Here is a 16,728-nt window from a genome sequence, read left to right as displayed (position 1 = left end):
CATGAATAAGTGATAAATGTGTTTTAATTATGTTTGATTTTTTGGTTGCATGTGACCTTTAAGTACCATTTTTTAAAAACAAAAAAACAGGAACAGAGTTATCGTTCAGTTTGAAGTAGTTCTGATGTTCCTGTGCCAATATGAAATCCTTCGAGAGGGGCACAAGGCGCTATTCGGCTTGTCCCGGACTAGCACGAGTTGGTCACTAATGATATCGTGCAAGAGTTAGAGAGTTTAGTTTTACGCCACACTCAGCAATATTCCAGCTATATGTCGGCGGTCTGTAAATAATCGAGTCTCCACCAGACAATCCAGTGATCAACACCATGAGCATCGATCTGCGCAATTGGGTACCGATGGCATGTGTCAACCAAGTCAGCGACATGACAACCCGATCCCATTAGTCGCCTCTTACGACAAGCATAGTCGCGTTTGATGGCAAGCATAGGTTGCTGGTGGCCTATTCTACCCTTCAGGGGTCTCGTGCAAGAGAAAACACCACTTGGAACATCTGGCCAAATCTGATGGACAGTGTTTTCAAATTTCTTGCAGACCAAGGGAAAGATCAGAAACATTTACTTTTTCAAGACCTTTTCAAGAAAACTAAGTAAAATATATCTTTGTGCGTACGGAATTAACCAAATATGTGTCATATGTAAACAACATGTGTCACACTCTTAAGACTCTTAAATTCGGCTAGGCTAAGGTGTGATGTAAGTTAGCGTCACTACTGTAAACATTCATGATCAGAAATCTGACCATTATGTCAACGAACAAAATGTGTTGGAAACAGGCAAACAGTAACCATGTAATTCCTTATGACAGCATATCGAGTAATGGTTTCAGCTGTCTGTCAGGTTTTGCTGATATGGCACAACAAACAAGATGGAATCCAAATCAAAGCTATCTAAACTGGTTCGGAACAAAATCTGACTGAATAAGGTTGACTTCATATCAGTTATTTAATTTAATTTCAAAGTTGGAGAAAACAGGTTCGGAGCTCACCTATAATGAATGTTCTCAGGTCCATAACCAGGTGTCAGGTTAATACGTTTACGCTGGAACATCAGAAAGAGAGCACGCATCGTTTTTCACTAACAAAGAAATAGTTTTAATAGTACCCTTCACAGTCCAACACTCAAATTGGTCGTTGCGAATAACAGTAAACCCGTGGCATTAAATTAATAATAATCACTGACTGACTAATCTTGAGGGAATTGTCATATCAAAGTCTAAATCTAGAACACACGTGAAGATCCTGATTTGAATTAATCTTCAGTAACCCATGCTTGTCGTAAGAGGATCGGGTGGTCAGGCTCGCTGACTTGGTTGACACATGGTCATCGGTTCCCAGTAGCACAGATCGATGATCATGGTGTTGATCACTGGATTTCTCTGCTCCGGAGGGGCGGTGGGGTAGCCTAGTGGTTAAAGCGTTTGCTCGTCACGCCGAAGACCCGGGTTCGATTCCCCACATGGGTACAATGAGTGAGGCCCATTTTCTGGTGTCCCCCGCAGTGATATCGCTGGAATATTGCTAAAAACTCACTCACTCACTGACTCTGCTCCGGACTTGATTATTTTCAGACCGCTGCCATACAGCTGGAATACTGCTGGAAGCTAAGCTGAATCACTCACTGAACTTAAACATCGACGTCAATAAACCTGAATATTTTATGTGATTACGAAATCAGATTACTGGACCTTACAAAACGTTTAATATATACATGCATGTACGTCTCGGCGAGAACAGCGTACATAGGACGCCTAGAGTGGGCGGTCTGAAGTACATACAGATAACAGTCCTTAATTGTATCTGTGACGACAGACCGCTGGTAGATGGCGGTACAGCGCAACCCTGTGTAAACACCCTGGCACAGATTTCTAATGGAGGAAAGATCTTATATATTACTGATATTTATTCTAGCCACTTCAGGTAAGTTTGAAGACAATTGTGGAATTGGTCGTACGTTAGATTGTGAACCCGGTTTTCATTATAGTATTGCGTTTTTAACAAATTCATCGCGACGGACTCTTACTGGTCAGATGCCGATAACATTGTTCAACACGCTTCGGCACAGAGACTGGTTCGTGGGGTTTAGGACAAATATCCGTTTTTAACCACACTCCGTTTTCACTGCTCTGATCGACACTAACGATGGATGCTTACCGCTTTTCAGTATAGATACTGAACAAAAATAGTTAAGGATATACGTAAATTCTGAAATTATGAATAATGATCTGTCTACTCATTGACACACTGATAAAATGTCAATCATAAATATACCAATATCCCTAACTTATTTTGTCCAGTATATTTCAGTAGGAGTTATTACGTACATTTTAATTAAAATGTTCTTAGAATAACAAAAAGTACACAAAAAATAACAGGAGCGATGGTGTAACCTAGTGGTTAAAGCGTTAACTCGTCACGCCGAAGAACCGGGTTCGATCCCCCACATGGATACTGCGGCCCATTTCTGGAGTCCCCGTCGTGATATTTGCTGGATTAGTGCTCAAAACAGCGTAAAACTAAACTCACACACTCACTCATAAGATTTTCACAACTTTGACCATAGTAATATTAATTATACTCAATATGACTTGTTCACCAATTTGTTTTTGTACACATCGATGTACATACCTAGCACAGAGGATATATTAGTTGTTTGTATTTGTTAACGTTGCTGGGTGGGTTAGTATCAGAGTTAGTCTTTGAACTCCCCGTATAAAACTCTTGCCATTCTTGGAGGCGATGGGAATTTTTTTTTGTTTTTGTTTTTAATGCTATTAGTTCCTCTAGTGGAAACTCACCATTTGTTACAGGGTTACAGAAACCCCAAAGTTATGTGCGAGGCACAAACAAATAAAAATAAAAAAAATTACTGAGCACAATTTTATCATTATCTGTTGGTGGTTTATCCTCGATCCTTTATCAGCGTACATGAGCATTAGGAGCCACACACACACTGATACCGGTGTGTTATCAGTACTTTTGCAGTCAGTCATCAGTCTTTGTTTCCGTACCGGTACACCAGTCAGCTGAACAGTTGCACAATATAACACAAGATCACGCCACACCAATGAATGAAACCTTGTAGTTTTACAGTATAAATAATTTGAATATCAACAAAGTCAACAAATTTAACAGATACACCTAAAAACTTCGGGTGCGCTAGAAACATCGTCTTAAACTGATGGCAATTACCAATTCCCCAATATTCTTTTAGCACTGTGTTTGTGATTTCAGTAAATATATACCACCAACGGGTGCACCTTGCTTTTGAGATATGACCTAGTCATGAATGGAATGCCCGACCTTCTACTCATCAGGCAATGGCTCTGGTCATAGTCCCAGTGTTTTCATAAACTTAAGAGTTTGGGGTCGAATCCAGATTCTTCAAGAATATATTTCTTGGTTTGTTAGTACCATAGTCGTGTTCGAGGTTTCATAAAAGTCACCAGCGTCTTAGAACAGCCCATATCATATCAGGTTGTCAAGCCTTGACGAGCTCAGGGCTGAAACAATGCTGAAAGACTTCGCGCTATTTACAGAACGGTAAATAATCATTCTGGAGTGAGCTTTACGTAAATAGTATCAGCAGTATGCCAGCAATATCACGGTGAGTGCCCCAGAAAAGGGTCTCACACATTATACCCTTGTGGGGAATCGAACCTGGGTCTTCGGTGTGACGAGCGATCACTTTAACCACTTGGTTACCTCACGCCCCCGAATATGAGTGACTTGGGACTTTTGATTCATGTCCTTAAGGCTATATGTTAAACGGGGAAGTGTCACATGAGATACGCCAAAGTAAATACTACCTGGAAACATACAAAGGAACACCAAACACACTAAATTTACTCTGTGAGAGCCTCATTTATATTCAGACAATATTACCTGTAAATATTCCAATCCAGATCGGACAAACCAGTGATTGATATTATGCACAACAACCCCGGTCATCAGGACACAAGCAATGAAATTCAGCGTGCCATGTTAGCGACAAGACTCGGTGCAGATATGATTGATGTATGAAGTCATACCGAGAGGGGCTTGCTCACGATATCAACCATTGGTTTGTCTAGTTCAGACATCATCACAGAGCAGCTGGAACAACGGTGACTATATCTGTTTCCAGTGAAAATGTGAATTTCACTTTAAACAAAAAAGGAAACCAAATAAAGTGAAATTACGACTCCTTTACCTTTTACCTTTACAGCTGAAACTTTATTCTCAGATAAAAGTTGTTTAACAAACGATCACAGATTCAAATCGTTATTACTGGTTTGTATTGCAAGGGGGTAAGCGCAGTAGTTGGAACTGTGAAACAAATGCACGTGCAGAACGTAATGATTGTTAGTTAGAACAACCCTACTTGCACTGCAAAAATAAGCTGGTTTCCGGAACACTGAAACCGAGAAGAAACGTCATGGAAACCAACATTTCCAGTTGGTTTCCAGGGAGTTTCCTATAGTTTCATTGTAGTTTCCATGCAACTGAAACTGCACCATTTCAGGATGGTTTCCAGTTCGTTTCATTACCCACTCCTCCAAGCGGGATCCAGTTGGTTTCCATGTACGAGTTTATTGTAGGTTTCAACCTGGTTTCCATGTATGAGTTTATTGTAGGTTTCAACCTGGTTTCCATGTAGGAGTTTATTGTAGGTTTCAACCTGGTTTCCATGTATGAGTTTATTGCAGGTTTCAACCTGGTTTCCATGTATGAATTTATTGTAGGTTTCAATTGTGCTCTGTGTTTCATTTAATGCGCCTAACCCCCTAGAATTATGACGATACATTTACATTATTTACATTTGAAATTCATCGGTACGTTTTCACTACAAACTAGACTTTAGTCTAGTGTTAAGCATCATGCAATGTAGCAAAACATTCTGCACCTTTTAGCGAGAGCATGAGAATGTTTCCGTCTGTGATAACAATTTCTCCCAAAGTTGGTGTTACATGTTCCTGTTGCCAGTCCAGCCATTCCGTGTGATCAGTCCCGGAGATGGACATATGCCGTCAATCATTTGGTGTGTAACCCAGTTACAACACCCACGTATGCTGCAAGAACTTAGAATACAGTAATTCAGTTATTAAGTGAGAGAGTGAGTTCAGTTTTACGCCGCACTCTTCAATATCCCAGCTATATGGCGGCGGGATGTAAATAATCTAGTCTGGACCAGACAATCCAATGATCAACAGCATGGGCATCGATCTGCGCAGCTGACCACCCGATCCCGTTAGTCGCATCTTACGACAGGCACAGTTGCCTTTTATGGCAAGCATGGTTTGTTGAAGACCTATTCTACCACGGACCTCACGGGTCTCAGTTATAAAGTTATAACACCTAGGTGTCATTTACTGTGTTAACATACTGCAAGAATTTTAAATACATTTATGCAGTTATAGTAAATGGGTGGTAGTACCTGTGTTAATATCCTGCAGGAATTGTGAATCTTTTCACTCAGTTATGGCACAATGTGCCGTATTCCATGACACCATACTGCCCGAACCTTAAAAGAAATCCTTCCATTGCGGCACACAGGTGCCCGTTCTTGTGTTTTGCCTGAAGGATGAGCTCAAAGTATCTCTGAAGTAATGTCTTCAGGTCCTAAAAACATATTATACTTCCTCCGAGAAAATGTGTTTTACGATCTTCCGTATGTATTGTGATCCGTGAAGATCCGGGGTAGAATGGGCCTCCAGCTACCCATACTTGCCACCAAAGGCGACTGTGCTTGTCGTAAGAGGCGACTAATGGGATCGGGTGGTCAGACTCGCTGACTTGGTTGGCACATGTCATCGGTTCCCAGTTGCGCAGATCGATGCCCATTTTGTTGATCACTGGATTGTCTGCTCCAGATATACAGACTGCCGATATATAGTTTGAATAGTGCTGAGTGCGACATAAAACTCAACTCAACTCACTCACTCACCCACTCTGCATGTGTTTATAACAGTTTATAACAGGTGACGGCATTGGCTTCATTGAATCTCACCATTATATTCCTCTAGTGGCAACAACGTTCGGCCGATGTCCAGCGGGCTGGACGGAAAACAATGACCGATGTTATTACATGACCACCCAGAGGCAGAACTATGACCAATCATTGCAGAACTGTGCATTAAACAATGCATCTCTGTTCTCCATTAGCAACGAGGCGGAATGGGTATGTATATACAATATTGTCGGGTGTGTGTAGGCATAACATTAGCAGATCCAGAGAGCGGGGTTTGCACCCATATACCCTTTCGTCCTGAAAGTTTCTTAACCCACCACTGAAACTCTCATGACGAGTGATGACGGACGGTGCACTCCCCTTTCTCAAGATCCCACTGCTACACTACTATTTGCGGCGGTGGGGTGGCCAAGCTGTTAAAGCGTTCGCTCGTCATGCCAAAGGCCCGGGTTCGATTCCCCACATGAGTACAATGTGTGAAGTCAATTTCTGGTGGCCCTTGCCTGAAATCCGGTGATATTGCTGGGATATTGCTAAAAGCGGCATAAGGCCCGTGGCGAAGTAATCTAACGCATCACAAATCGTTGCCGTGATATTGCTGGAAAATTGCTTGAACCCCCAGTAAAACCATATTCACTCGCCCTCGTGTGTTTCCGAACCGTAAATGCCAAACTTGTTCTTTCCAGATTTTCGTGAAGTCTATGTTAGGCGCCGTAAACATCCAGTACTACATATCGCTGAGATATAACGACACCGACAAGGCGTGGACCTGGGGAGACGGGACACCCTACAATGCAACAGCAGCGTGAGTGTAGAAATCTAGTGGTTTTCGTGTTCACCATGCAAGAAGGAAAACCTTAACGAATATTAACGTTACGGATTGGTTACTTATTGTAAGTTCAGGGATCGAGATTAGGGGTGGCTGGTTTGTTGTTCATCGCAACACACATCAGTATTCCAGCTATATGGTTTCGGTCTGTAAATAATCGAGTCCGGTTCAGAAAATCCAGTGATCAACATCTTAAGTATGGATCTAAGCATCTAGGAAACGATACAGGTTATTGGGTAAGGGAGGGCCAGAAAGGATAAAAGGCCACCGGATTCTTTCCGGATGGTTTTGATGTGTGAAGCCCATTTCTGGCGTCCCCGGCTGTGATATTGCTGGAATATTGCTAAACGCGGTATTAAAACTCAACCTCTACATTTTTATATAGAATGAAATATTTACTATTGTAATATGAAAGAATTGGATGACCCTTGACATACTTCTGTTATGACCTCTTCAATTGGCATTCTAGAAGTTCAGGGTATCCATTTTTATGGATACGTGTATACATGTATATAAATTCTGAAGTCGTTGCAAGGAGGTGATACGTGAGAAGTAATTTTGGGTGATATATAAACATGAGCTGTTTGGACAATAGATGAAGGATGAGGCGAAAATGAGTTTCCAAATATTGTCCTCATTCTTCATATGCCTGTTATGTATACATATATTAATATATATCTCTCCAGTCACTGGTACAGTAACCAACAGCCGACCTTCACGTCGACATACATCCAGCGGAAGTACTTTTGTGCGTTAATATACGGATTCGGGTTTTCTCGAGGACAGATTAATTTTACCCCATGTACATCGGCCATACCTACCATTTGCGAAAGATCTGCAGGTGAGGTGTTGACATTGTTTCAAGCCTTTTGACTTGAATTGTTTGTATTTTTAAGAAACGCGATCAGTTAAATTCCTCCATTTACGTCAAACAAATCCAAAATGTCACCACTCATTTGCATATCCGTGAGTCGGGAATGCTCCTTAATAACACAACTCATTCAATTAAAATGAGAAATGTTTCAGTTTTTAAGCTACACGTATAACATCATATATTTTCCTAGCTTCAGCTATAATACGAGATAGTTTTCAGCTAGGAGTGTAGTAAGAAATATTTTAAGTTACAGCTTAACACGAGATATTTATCAGCTATAGGCATAACACCGTATATTGTTCATCAACAGGCGTATCGCACAGGCGTAACAAGGGATGTTGTGCAACTACAGGAATAACACGACATACTTTTCACTTAAGCTATGTCATGAGATATTCGTCAGTGATAACTACTGTATGAAAGTCTACAAACATGTATAATCTCTGATATACAATTTCGCTGACGTTATTTGAAATGAGTTTATCCCTAGCTAAACGTGCGATATATTATGTACCAGATACATATGATCTCTGCAACGAAGCTGACGGTTGGAGGGACATTTATGGGAAGTGTTATAAACTGTTCAACACGAAAAGCACCTGGCAAGACGCGAGGACATCATGCCAACAAAATGGCGGCGACTTACCGTCACCGAGAAGTTTGGTGGAGCTGATGTTGATGGGAGATTTGATAGACTGCAGGACAAGTGACAACAATGTATGGACGGCGTTTACTGATCAGGTGAGCGAGGCACCAGGAGGCTGGCATGTGATGTTAATGGTGCTTTGAAGTGACAAAGAAAGTTCTTATTGTATCTGAGTCTGAGACCACGGGAGAATGAGTGAGTTGGGTTTTACGCCGCTTTAAGCAATATTCCAACAATATCATGTCGGGGGATGTGGAAGGATAACACAAGGATAACACATTGAACCAATGAGGAGGATTGAACCCGGTCTTTGGCATAACGACCAAAAGCCTTAACCAATATGTTTTCCTATTGGCTAGCTAAAAGCCAATATAGCAGTCTCGGTATGGGGTCAGTGCATCTACCCTCGGTGTTTGACAATAAAGGACAGCAAAAGAAAATTGAATTAATGGACCTATGTAGTAGCAAGTTCAAGTTCACAAGTCATTAACTGTTTTTCATTCCCAGTCATGACAGTAAAACTAAAAGAAGCACCCACATAGTCACTAAATCAGTTATTCAAGGTTACTGTATGATTGATGTAAATCTATGCATTATTTCACAAATGGCAAGAGAAATTCAAAATGGCGATAACTGTTACAGTTAATTGTGAGAAAACATCGATTTATACTGCTACGATCCCCTTCTGAAGCATATATATAAACATGACAACATCGATTTATACTGCTACGATGCCCTTCTGATGCATATATATATAAACATGACAACATCGATTTATACTGCTACGATCCCCTTCTGATGCATATATATACTGAACATCATTGAAAACGCACCACCCCTAAAATTGTGGATTTCTAAGAGCAGAAGTGAGCAATCTATGTAAATTTTACATATTTGTGTAGACCAATGTTTGATAAAGAAAAGAAGCAAAAAACAATCAAGCAAAACAGTGAAGATTTAATGCAGCTGACAATGAAATAAAGATGGGGTCAAAATGGAAAGTCAGTAGCGTGTATGACCCCCGTTAGCAGCAACACAAGCTGTGCAACGTCTCCTCATTGAACGGATAAGTCTCTGAATAAAGTCCTGAGGCACTGCATTCCACTCTTGCTGCAAGGCATTGTCGAGTTCCCCAAGGTTGTTGATCTGCGGATGACGTGCGAGGCGTTGGCCGATGTAATCCCACTAGTGTTCGATGGGTGACAAATCTGGTGACAATGCAGGCCAATGAAGTAGAGGAATGTTGTTGTTAGCCAGATACTGTATCGAAACACGTGCATTGTGGGCTCGTGCATTGTCATGTTGAAATGTGTGTAGATCTTGATGCTGGTGAAAGAAGGGAACAACGTTGTTCTGAAGAATGTTGTCACGGTAGTAAACGGCATTCACTCTGCCACGACAAACAATCAGAGCGGTTCTGTGGTGATAACTTATCCCTCCCCACACCATAATGCTGTCTGCACCCCACCGATCGGTTTGCACAACACAATCCTGATGATAACGTTCACCCCGTCGACGCCATACCCGTAGACGCCCGTCAGCATTTCGCAAGTGAAAACGCGACTCGTCGGAGAACACCACACCATGCCAACGTCGTAACAACCACACACGATGCTGTTCAGCCCATTGTCGGCGTTCACGGCGATGCCTGTCAGTCAGGATGGGTCCAACGTAAGGGCGTCGACAACGTAACCCTGCCGCACGGAGACGGCGTCGGACGGTGGAAGCGCTGATCAAACCACGTCGACCCTGGACAGCGTTGGCGGTTCTGGCAGCGGGCAAGGTTCGATCCCGAATATGGCGCCGTACAATGTCTCGATCTTGACGAGGGGTGGTAACACGTGCCTGACCTGGGCGTTGCCGGTCCCTGCTGGTTCCTGTTTGTTGGTATCTGTTAGCAAGCCTCAGAATGGTCGAATGATGACACCCAAATCGTCGTGCAATGTTTCTGCTTGAAGCGCCGACCTGCAACATACCCAAGGCCTGTTCTCGTTCCTCTGGTGACAATCTTGGCATGGCGAAAAAACTTTACTTACGAAAGTACTGCGAAAATGAGAACGGTTTTGTGCCGAAGGTCATTTATACCCCTGAACAGCATGCTTTCTGCATGCAATTTGTGCCCTTCGTGTGTGCATGAATTTTGTTGTTTTCATGTGATGTGTTCGATGATGTGTTCGAACGATCCGTTTTTTACTGTAGAGCGTTATTTACGATCTAGTGTGTTATTATCAAAATTCCCACCATTAATTTTCCATTTCCAAAACATTCTATTGCCTTATTTCAAAATTTACAGGTGGTGTGTTTTCAATGATGTTCAGTATATAAACATGATGGCGGCAATGAACTGGCTGGACACATCAGTGAATATGTAATTAAGTATCAGAATTAATTCTGTTTTATAAACTGCCAAGTAATATCGTAAATACCACTAAGTTATGGTGATAACTGTTCACTAGCCAGTACAGTCTCCCAAAAGACAGACCGTCAATCAAGAAAGACCATTTTCTTAGTTTGACCTTTAGTGAGAAATTGTCCGTTCACCACTGGAATAGGAATACCCTTCTTCAGCATTTCCTGTATTTTTGGATCACAACAGAAGGATTTTGATCCTATTTATGTGTTTCATAGGTGGAGGTTTAATCAGTAATGATACAATACATTATCTCCCTAAAATGTTGCAGAAAGTCCACAAAATCTATTTATCTTTTTTAAGAATAATTTTGAATTTAACACTATATCGGTCAGGTGGTCAGAGGAGGTGCATTTATGTAGAAACAAACTTGTGAGCGGGTTAGTTCTGGGTGAAGTTTCAATCAAGGTTTCTTCTTTCCAGTTTCTTCCCACAGAGGTTACTTGTTCTATGTTTCCTTTGGGAAGAGAAGGCAGAGAAGGCATATTTCAGACAGGCTGGGAAAATGCTATTCCCCTCACCTCAGTGTTGTGCAGAGTTAGGGCTGTACATGTATTTGATGCTGACATCGCCATGTTGAAGATATTATTTTCAGAAAATAAGTACAATTTGAAATTTTATATGTGATAATAAAAGTAGCCTCATTAGTCATCAAAATATGTAGTAAAAGTGGGACATTTAGTGTAAGGCATGTGTTTATTTTAGTAGTAAATTCCAAGGGCAACTTTGTCATCACTATGCTCTTGCCAGACACCAATAGGGTTACAGACCTTTCACTCATGGGCAGATAACATGTACACTGCAGGGGAGTGTCCAAAGGTAGACTACTTAGAAACCCATTGGTGTTTTTTGAGGTTTGCCCCAGACTTTTATAAATTCTAAGATTGAGTTATGAATCCCAGTCAGTTCTGAATTCATCACATGCTATCCATAGAATGACTTCCTGGAAAACTTTCATTGTATTGAAGGGATGAGTTCAGTATTAACAGAGTGGTGAATGTTGGAGTTTGCGGTAAGAACAAAATTTAAAGAGTCTTTTGGAAGACTGCGCTCAAATGTTTATGCAACTGTGTGCTTCTCAGTGTTCAGATAATGCAAGCTAAGGGAATGTTCATGATGTACATTTTACAAAATCCCAACTCTAGGCTGCTATACAGTTTGACATCCACTGGTCATGAAGACATGCGTCTTACTCCTTTATGTGGATCTCAATTTGTTAACATAAAGTGGATCTACAAGGACTGACCCTCAGAAATCCAGTTTACAAGGGTCCGCCACTGATCTTCAACAACCCATGCTAGTCGTAAGAGGTTAATGAGATGGGAGGGTCAGGCACTCTGAATTGGTCAACACATAATGTTGATCACTGGTGTGTCTGGTCCAGAATCACTACCGCTGAGTGCAGCGTTAAACAACCAAACCAAATCAGTTAATGAGAGTAGAATGTGTGTACACAGTCCTGTTCTCATTGTTATAGAATCAGAGTTTGCACAATTGAAACATTTCATATTTAAGAAAAAGTATAGAACTTTTCATGCACTCATTTTCCTTACAATTATCTACAAGTGTCTTTGATATTTGAATCAGGAACCACCTTCTTACCTCAGACATGGGAGTCTGTCTGTACCGTGAACATCCAAGCCAGAAGGTGATGTGAAGCCTCAGTCTTTTGTTCTGGACCTGTAGATGAAGGACCTTTCTTGTGTTCATTTCTCAGTTCAAACCAGTCTAGCTGTTGTTCTTTCTACAACTGAGTTATCACTGTTTTGCAGTTTACCCCTGGTACTATCAGATCAGCAGACACCAACAACACAATGACGTATCAGGCCTGGTCATCTACATACGATGTTGTGTAAGTCAACCATTGGGTTCCAACATACACAGTGATGACTCACAAAACCAATACATTAGACAGATTTGTGTTTTCAATTTTCAAAAAAAGTTTCATAATTATTCTTTTCACTGTAGTAGGTCTGGCTTGAAGGAATACATAAGTCAGAATTGGCCAAGTAAAATATACACATGCACAGATGTATGTACAGGAACATCATAACTATGAATGGTTATCAGGTACAACAGTGGTGAGCATACACAGTCTTGTTTTTGTTGTTCCTGACCTGCTCAGTCCCAAAGTAGTCTTACGTGTGCTGATTGTTGTTGTTGTTTGTTAGGTTCTTTGTTAAAAAAAATAACAATGTCCTCCTGGCTTTTGTGTTACCTGAGTAACGTGCCCCCTTATGTTATCCCTGAAAGTACTATCCTGCAGGGTTCCCTCGTGAGTTGGCTATGCTCTCCCCTCATTATGTAGCTGAGCTAATGATTGAACAAATGTGAGCACTGTTTTAGTGAGACACACAGCACTTTGAACACCAACATGATTCTTTGAATGCTCAGTAGAACATCTTGGACACCAACACAATCCTTTGAATGCTCAGCATAACACCTTGGACACCAACACAATCCTTTGAATACTCAGCATAACACCTTGGACACCAACACAATCCTTTGAATACTCAGCATAACACCTTGGACACCAACACAATCCTTTGAATACTCAGCATAACACCTTGGACACCAACACAATCCTTTGAATGCTCAGCATAACACCTTGGACACCAACACAATCCTTTGAATGCTCAGCATAACACCTTGGACACCAACACGATCCTTTGAATACTCAGCATAACACCTTGGACATAAACACGATCCTTTGAATACTCAGCATAACGCCTTGGACATAAACACGATCCTTTGAATACTCAGCATAACACCTTGGACATAAACACGATCCTTTGAATACTCAGCATAACACCTTGGACATAAACACGATCCTTTGAATACTCAGCATAACGCCTTGGACATAAACACGATCCTTTGAATACTCAGCATAACACCTTGGACACCAACACAATCCTTTGAATACTCAGCATAACACCTTGGACACCAACACAATCCTTTGAATACTCAGCATAACACCTTGGACACCAACACGATCCTTTGAATACTCAGCATAACACCTTGGACACCAACACAATCCTTTGAATGCTCAGCATAACACCTTGGACACCAACACAATCCTTTGAATACTCAGCATAACACCTTAGACACCAACATGATACTTTGAATGCACAGCATAGCATCTTGAACACCCAGCATGACAGTTTGACCTCCCAACACAATACCTTGAACATCCAGTATGACATCTTAAATAATCTTCCTTGAAACCCAGTGACACCCTGATCACCCTTTTGACACCTTGCACATCCAGCATGATACCTTGAATACTCAGCATGACATCTTGACTTCACATGTCAATGGTGCATGATCCCCTGTGTAGGTTGGTACAAGTGATGACGTGTTTATATGCTGTTTGTGGAAGCGTTCCAGTTGTCATGTGTTTTCATCTTCCACTTGATATGTTCTCACAATTTCACATTCATGTCTTTTTCAGACAGCCTGGACAAGTGTGTATTGAGTCTGTGGCACTCAGCAACTTCTACTTTAACAAAAAGAACTGCATTACTGAGAGGAAATACATCTGCATCAAACCATATGGTATGTGTACTGACCATCTACATCAAGCAATATGATATGTGTACTGACCATTTCATCAAGCCATATGGTGTGTGTACTGACCATCTACATCAAACCATATGATATTACTGACCATCTGCATCAAGGCATATGGTATGTGTACTGACCATCTACATCAAGCCATATGATATGTGTACTGACCATTTGCATCAAGCCATATGGTATGTGTACTGACCATCTACATCAAACCATATGATATTGCTGTTTACTGACCATCTGCATCAAGCCATATGGTATGTGTACTGACCGTCTGGATCAAGCCATAGGGTTCATATACTGATCTTTTTCTTCCATCTTTCCACCCATTCGTCAGTTTATTTACTCTGTATTTGTTCATGTTTGGTGTGTTCCAGGGACATGTCCGACAGGCTGGGTGGTATATGGGGGTAAGTGCTATCAGGTACACAACACAAAGGACAGCGTGACCACCTGGTACATGGCCAACGACAACTGCAAGAAACAGGGTGTGAAGCTGCTCACTATTGAGGAGTAGGTAGACTATATGGCAGCCTTATCCAACAGTTTAATGCCAGAAAGTGATCTATTTCCTGAAACAGAAGATCTGTCTCTGTATTTGGTTGATTGATTGACATTACCATTTACTGACCTAGAATATGATATGATTGTTGTATGCTGAAATATTGGTAATGTATTTGTATTTGTAACAGAAAACTGAATAATTAACCCTATTTTCCACAGCCAAGAAACAAGTCTGTTGATGGGGAAAGCTCTTGGTGCTCTACATATTCACGATGCCTGGATGGGATTCTCAGGTAACAGTTGCTTTTCTCCTTATGGAATTTAAAGTCTTGGCTTTGCTTTTATTATATTTTTTATAGTTCTTCATTGATTGGCATCTTTACTGTCCTTGAAGTAAAGGCGTTTGTTATCCCACCATAAGTGGACATGAAATGATGTGAGTAAACATCTTACTCTCACTCACTCACTCACTCACTCACTCACTCACTCACTCACTCACTCACTCACTCTCAACTCAAGGGATATAGATGCGGATTCTGTCCTTCACCCTCTCCTAACTGAACAGAGACACATTATTTCATTACCTGGTATGGATACATCACTGATCTTTTTATTTATTAGCAAAATATGCTGAGGAACTATCATAAGTTTATGTTTCTCAGAATTATGGCCCTTGATTGGTCTTCTGAATGTTGTGCGCAATATTGACTAATTGTTTTGGAATATATCTTATGCAATGAATATGCTTTAAAGTCTTTAACCATACTACAAAAATGGAAGTTTTACAGGATTACAGATGCATGTGTATTTGTGGGGATTATACACAAGAATGGAAGTTTTACAGAATTACAGATGCAGGTGTATTTGTGGGGATTATACACAAGAATGGAAGTTTTACAGAATTACAGATGCAGGTGTATTTGTGGGGATTATACACAAGAATGGAAGTTTTAAAGGATTACAGATGCAGGTGTATTTGTGGGGATTATACACAAGAATGGAAGTTTTACAGGATTACAGATGCAGGTGTATTTGTGGGGATTATACACAAAAATGGAAGTTTTACAGAATTACAGATGCAGGTGTATTTGTGGGGATTATACACAAGAATGGAAGTTTTACAGGATTACAGATGCAGGTGTATTTGTGGGGATTATACACAAGAATGGAAGTTTTACAGGATTACAGATGCAGGTGTATTTGTGGGGATTATACACAAAAATGGAAGTTTTAAAGGATTACAGATGCAGGTGTATTTGTGGGGATTATACACAAGAATGAAAGTTTTACAGAATTACAGATGCAGGTGTATTTGTGGGGATTATACACAAGAATGGAAGGCACGGAAACCTGGTACATGGTACATGGGTAAACAGAGACTAAATAAGCCAATTTATTGCTTGTGAATCACTCATCAGTGACAGACATTCCCAGTATAAAGCAGCGTTGTTCCAGTACCATGTAATTGCAGCCTAGATTATAAGTCCACTGAAGTAGGAATAAAACCCAGTTTGATTGAGCACCATTTGAGTAATAAGTTACTGCTCAAATGAACTTTTCAGGTTTCTCTTTGTGTATAGATTTGAGTGAGGAAATATTTAGCAGGCATTTTATTCTCCAGATCGACTACAAGATGGAAACTACACATGGGAGGATGGCCTCTCCCTCAACATCTCCACCTCCTACACCCACTGGTACAGGGGGTTCCCACGCCCCATCCCGGGACGAACTGACTGCGGAGTTGTCACAAATCGTAACTATATTAGCAGTCTTCAGTAACATAACAACAGTGCATGTTCTAATTATAATGTATTGCTAAAATAGGTTTAAATTAACTAAAATATATGTAGACTTAGCTCAGGTGACGGGGTTTAGGTTCAAGTTTGGGATTTATGATCATCTTAGTGCCAAAGTTGATCCCTGGCCTTA

The 16,728-nt window shown here is 40.9% G+C and overlaps 1 protein-coding gene across 1 annotated transcript in view; it reads left to right on the top strand.

Annotated features, from left to right (window-relative positions):
* Nucleotides 1-1,887: 1,887 nt before the first annotated feature.
* Nucleotides 1,888-16,728, top strand: part of LOC137272713 (lymphocyte antigen 75-like) — a 62,431-nt gene continuing 47,590 nt past the window's right edge. The window contains exons 1-10 of the mRNA XM_067805097.1: nt 1,888-1,936; nt 6,022-6,176; nt 6,653-6,771; nt 7,482-7,636; nt 8,187-8,410; nt 12,498-12,577; nt 14,177-14,280; nt 14,673-14,808; nt 15,019-15,092; nt 16,421-16,552. Of these exons, the coding sequence (XP_067661198.1) occupies nt 1,888-1,936; nt 6,022-6,176; nt 6,653-6,771; nt 7,482-7,636; nt 8,187-8,410; nt 12,498-12,577; nt 14,177-14,280; nt 14,673-14,808; nt 15,019-15,092; nt 16,421-16,552 (1,228 nt within the window). The remainder of the gene's footprint in view (nt 1,937-6,021; nt 6,177-6,652; nt 6,772-7,481; nt 7,637-8,186; nt 8,411-12,497; nt 12,578-14,176; nt 14,281-14,672; nt 14,809-15,018; nt 15,093-16,420; nt 16,553-16,728) is intronic.

Source organism: Haliotis asinina, chromosome 2 (genome assembly GCF_037392515.1).
Source record: "Haliotis asinina isolate JCU_RB_2024 chromosome 2, JCU_Hal_asi_v2, whole genome shotgun sequence".
In the NCBI taxonomy this organism is placed as follows: domain Eukaryota; kingdom Metazoa; phylum Mollusca; class Gastropoda; order Lepetellida; family Haliotidae; genus Haliotis; species Haliotis asinina.
Note: the sequence above shows the minus strand (reverse complement) of the source record. Positions and strands in the feature narration are given on the sequence as shown.